The following is a 4,176-nucleotide window of genomic DNA, read 5'->3' on the forward strand; positions in this document are numbered from 1 at the left end:
TTTTTTTTTTCGGAAAACCCACCACTAGACGAATTTAAAAGCGAGAAAAGCAAGTCGATTTGCTGCTGAGCTCTATCGGATCTGGTTTTGCATATACGGGCCGCGCGTCAATCAGTATCCAGATATCTGATTTTCATCGCGAAACGAAAGCGCGCGCGAGATGGAGCGATCGGCCAAGAGAAGTGAGGGAGAGAGGAAAAGAGGGGGGGGGGGCAGGGTGAGGTGAGGTTGGTCGAGGCGAGGTGAGGCGTGGCGCGCACGTTAATTTTAATGTCTTCATTCGTGAGGCTCTTCCCGGCGCTGAGTGGGGCTTCGTGTTTATTGCCTCCGGGATGCCGGCTCGGTGGACCCCAGGACGCCACGCCGCGGCGGGGCCGGCGGCACTGCGTCCCGTACTGTACTTGCATTTGTGCCCCGCCACGCCGATATTCGACGAACCAAGACTTAGGAATTTTCTGCTGTTTCTGGGTTTTTGATAAATATATACATCGCGGCGCAGAAAGTGCGGGGCAGATGCGTGTAAAGAGTTCAGCCACATGCCCGCACGAGGGAGGCGACTTGTTTGGCCCCGAATCGAATGCCCCCAGGGAAAAGCAATAAACATCAAACTCGATATTTTAAAGACTGGAAAGCATCAAGATACGTTTTGCCCCTCGGACGCACGTTACGATAAGTGGACCGGCGGCCCGCATGCGGACTTGTGGCGAGCTTCACAAAACGATCATAAAAACGATTCGTGCCCTGTCAACCTTCAAAGTCCCTGGGCGACCAACCGAGTCGCAACAGTTAACAGTACACGAAGTTCATTTTTCAAACTAAATGAAAGAGTACACACACACACACGCACGACAAACACACTGTGTTTGTCCTGTTTATAGGTTAAGTTATCTTCCGTTTTATTTAGAACAGTTTTGTTAGGTCCAACAGTGTAGTCCTGGATAGAGTTATCGTCGCGGACGAGACAATCGAGAGCGACAACGGCAGCTAGCCCAGCTCCACGTTGAGCGCCGCGGACTGTGACCGACAGGACTGTGACTAAAGTTTAAGAAGTTGCGACGAGGTGTGACGGCGATGCGACTATAAGAGATGTCACGCCCAAGTGGAGAGTGTAGCACGGATAAAAAAAATATTGACCTTACAAACGTACCAAAATAAAATTTCAATCAGTTTTGGAACATTTCCTTTGCAAATTTGCAGCAAGGAGACTGCGCGCGAAAACGACAAAGAGTACTACTACGCAGAAGCACGATTGTCGCCGCTCTTTAAAAGAATCCCCGCGCGTGGGAGAGACGCGGACTCAGGGTTCGGTCAAGGGCGTATAATTGCTGTGCCATCGAGAAAAGGTGAAAAAAAGGTGAAAAGTTGCGCACGCCGCGAGCGCACTCTGGCGGCCGTGCGCCGAGTCACGCGGCGACTTTGGCCTCTAATAACGCGGTGCCGCCACCCTTCCACACCCCGCACCTGTGACGCCCGCGGCGTCGAGAGGATAAAGAGAGGAAAGGGGGGGGGGGGGGGCAGCTGGTCGCGATCCATATCAATAGAATCGTCCTCCGAGCTCGCCTTTGGTCCTTTCGACATTTTTATGACGAGAGTCAGTTTGGCTTTTTTTTTGTTTTGGTTTTTTCGGCACACCACCATGATGCTGCGCGAACCAAGAAAGTCGTGACCAGTTTCGAGCTCGAGAATGTTTGATTGTATCTGCCGTAATTATTATCAGAAGTTAGGAGGTAACGACTCAATCCAGTATTATCTGTCGCTTTTTTCGCATTTTGGCGTTGATGAGTGTAGAGGCCTCGTCAAGGCGCATCTATATTTACAAATTTTCCGTCGAGACCCCGTGCAGACGACACACAGAGAAAAGTGGCCGTTTGTTCTTTGTTTCCGCAACCCGTGAGCAATGTCTCACAACGTTGTCCACAGCTTCTGTCTTATTATTTTGCGATATCGCGAAAATTACCGTCATACACCAGCCATGTGACCTCACAAGTCGCTGAAACGCCGTTGTACACCTGTTTAAACGGACGTCACTGCAAACGACAGTAGTTGGGCCAAGGCAAAGTCCAATAAAATAATATTATTACAAAAACAAATGAAAATACGAGATATAACATAGAATATAAAACAGAAATGAAAACATTTCCTCTCGGAAAGTTTCGCAAAATGTCAAAATTACACACATTCGCCCTTGCTACAATGAATACTGCGTTGTGGGTGTGCCATAGGCGCAAACACCTTCACCTGTGTCAACCAAAGAAACCTGGCGTGCGCGTAAGGTATATAAGACCGCAGAGACGGTGGGTCACACTGCTACAAGTGTCAGCCATAGTAGAATGATCAGTTGGACCCAGGTTATCGGAGTTCTCTTCGTCATCGGAGTGGCCTTGGTAAGTATTTCACATCATGGTAAAGGTCAAGTATGACATTTGACAACAGTGACACACAAAAGGATTAAATAATGTCGGGCGCTTTTGAGCTAGTTTAAACCAAGGTTATGTCTCAGGTTTGGGCAATCCCGCTTAGAGTGGGAAAATTCAAAAGTGAGTAATAATTAAGGAAATAGCAAAAGAAAGAGATGACCAGAGCGATTTTCATTGTAAACAAGTTAATTTTTATGAACAAATTATGTGCCCTACTAATTGCTCGACACGTTTTTCTCTTTTTAGGCCGCCCCGGCGCCAGCAGAGGGGGAGGTCACCGTCTACAAGCAAGGTGACAACTCAGCCCTTGCCAACGTCGGAGGCCTTAGTGGCACCCTGGGCCAGCTGGCCAGTCGTCTTGGAATTGTTGGTATTGTTTTAGGCGACGAAGCGAGCAACACAACGACCACAGTGACCACTGAAGACCTGACTGATGCCACGGACTCAGATGCTGAGCAGGTTATCAACATTGTCGTCAACGGAGCCGACGACGACGATGACTCAACTCCCAAGGAACACGTTATTGTCATCAACACCAAGCCAAGTGAAGACGATTCTGGAAATGTTGAAGTCACAGTAGAAGTCCAGGGTGAAACCACTACGACTGCCGCGCCAGAAGCTGTCACTGTTACAGTTCAGGTGGATGCTGGTGAAGAGGAAAAGGCTGACGCCACTGTGGTGGTTGAGACTCCGGCTGAGGAAGAGGAAGAGGAGGAAGAGGAAACACCTGAGGTGCGCCATTAACATAATATTGACACTGATGTTTTTCAATTTATATTTTTCCCTATTACATGTATGTATATATTATCTTTTACCAGGAGGATGGTGCTGAAGTTACAGTGGTAGTTGAGACACCCGATGTTGATGAGGAGGAAGCACCAGAGGTACGCCACCAACATTACATTTCATGTGCATTCTATTTTTTTAGTACATTTTTCTTAAAGTATATCCCGTTTACATTGCCAGGAGGAAGACACTGCTGGAGTGACAATTGAGGTCAAACTTCCTGAGCCTGAAGAGCCCAAGCCTACTGTCACCGTAGAGGTCGAGGTCCCTGAGGAGGAAGAGCCCACGCCCACAGTCACCGTCGAGGTCGAGGTCCCTGAGGAGGAGGAGGAGGAGGAGCCCAAGCCTACAGTCACCGTAGAGGTCGAGGTCCCTGAGGAGGAAGAGGAGGAGCCCAAGCCCACAGTCACTGTAGAGGTTGAGGTCCCTGAGGAGGAAGAGCCTAAGCCCACCGTCACTGTGGAGGTCGAGGTCCCTGAGGAAGAAGAGCCCAAGCCCACCGTCACCGTCGAGGTCGAGGTCCCTGAGGAGGAAGAGCCCACGCCCACTGTCACCGTCGAGGTCGAGGTCCCTGAGGAGGAAGAGCCAGAGGTACGCCACCAACATTACGTTTCATGTGCATTCAATTTTTTTAGTACATCTTTCTTTAAGTATATCCCGTTTACATTGCCAGGAGGAAGACACTGCTGGAGTGACAATTGAAGTCAAACTTCCTGAACCTGAAGAGCCCAAGCCTACCGTCACCGTGGAGGTCGAGGTCCCTGAAGAGGAGGAGCCCACGCCCACAGTCACCGTCGAGGTCGAGGTCCCTGAGGAGGAAGAGGAAGAGCCCAAGCCCACCGTCACCGTGGAGGTCGAGGTCCCTGAGGAGGAAGAGGAGGAGCCCAAGCCCACAGTCACCGTAGAGGTCGAGGTCCCTGAAGAGGAAGAGGAGGAGGAGGAGGAGCCCAAGCCCACCGTCACCGTAGAGGTC

The 4,176-nt window shown here is 50.2% G+C and overlaps 2 protein-coding genes across 9 annotated transcripts in view; one reads left to right on the forward strand and one right to left on the reverse strand.

Annotated features, from left to right (window-relative positions):
* LOC127749631 (oocyte zinc finger protein XlCOF6-like) overlaps window positions 1-4,176 on the reverse strand; it is a 219,104-nt gene that overhangs the window by 19,517 nt on the left and 195,411 nt on the right. The gene's annotated exons all lie outside the window — the stretch shown is intronic.
* LOC113214876 (proteoglycan 4) lies at window positions 1,645-4,176 on the forward strand (the record flags this gene model as incomplete). 8 transcript variants are annotated; one of them, XM_052268558.1, is given in 7 exon segments in its annotated part: window positions 1,686-2,384; window positions 2,664-3,149; window positions 3,236-3,301; window positions 3,384-3,509; window positions 3,567-3,620; window positions 3,717-3,794; window positions 3,877-4,176. In XM_052268558.1, coding segments are annotated over 7 exon segments (1,164 nt in total), but the record flags the coding sequence as incomplete, so codon positions are not given.

This window comes from Frankliniella occidentalis, unplaced genomic scaffold (assembly GCF_000697945.3).
Source record: "Frankliniella occidentalis isolate FOCC.00 unplaced genomic scaffold, Focc_3.1 Scaffold72, whole genome shotgun sequence".
Taxonomy (NCBI): Eukaryota; Metazoa; Arthropoda; class Insecta; order Thysanoptera; family Thripidae; genus Frankliniella; species Frankliniella occidentalis.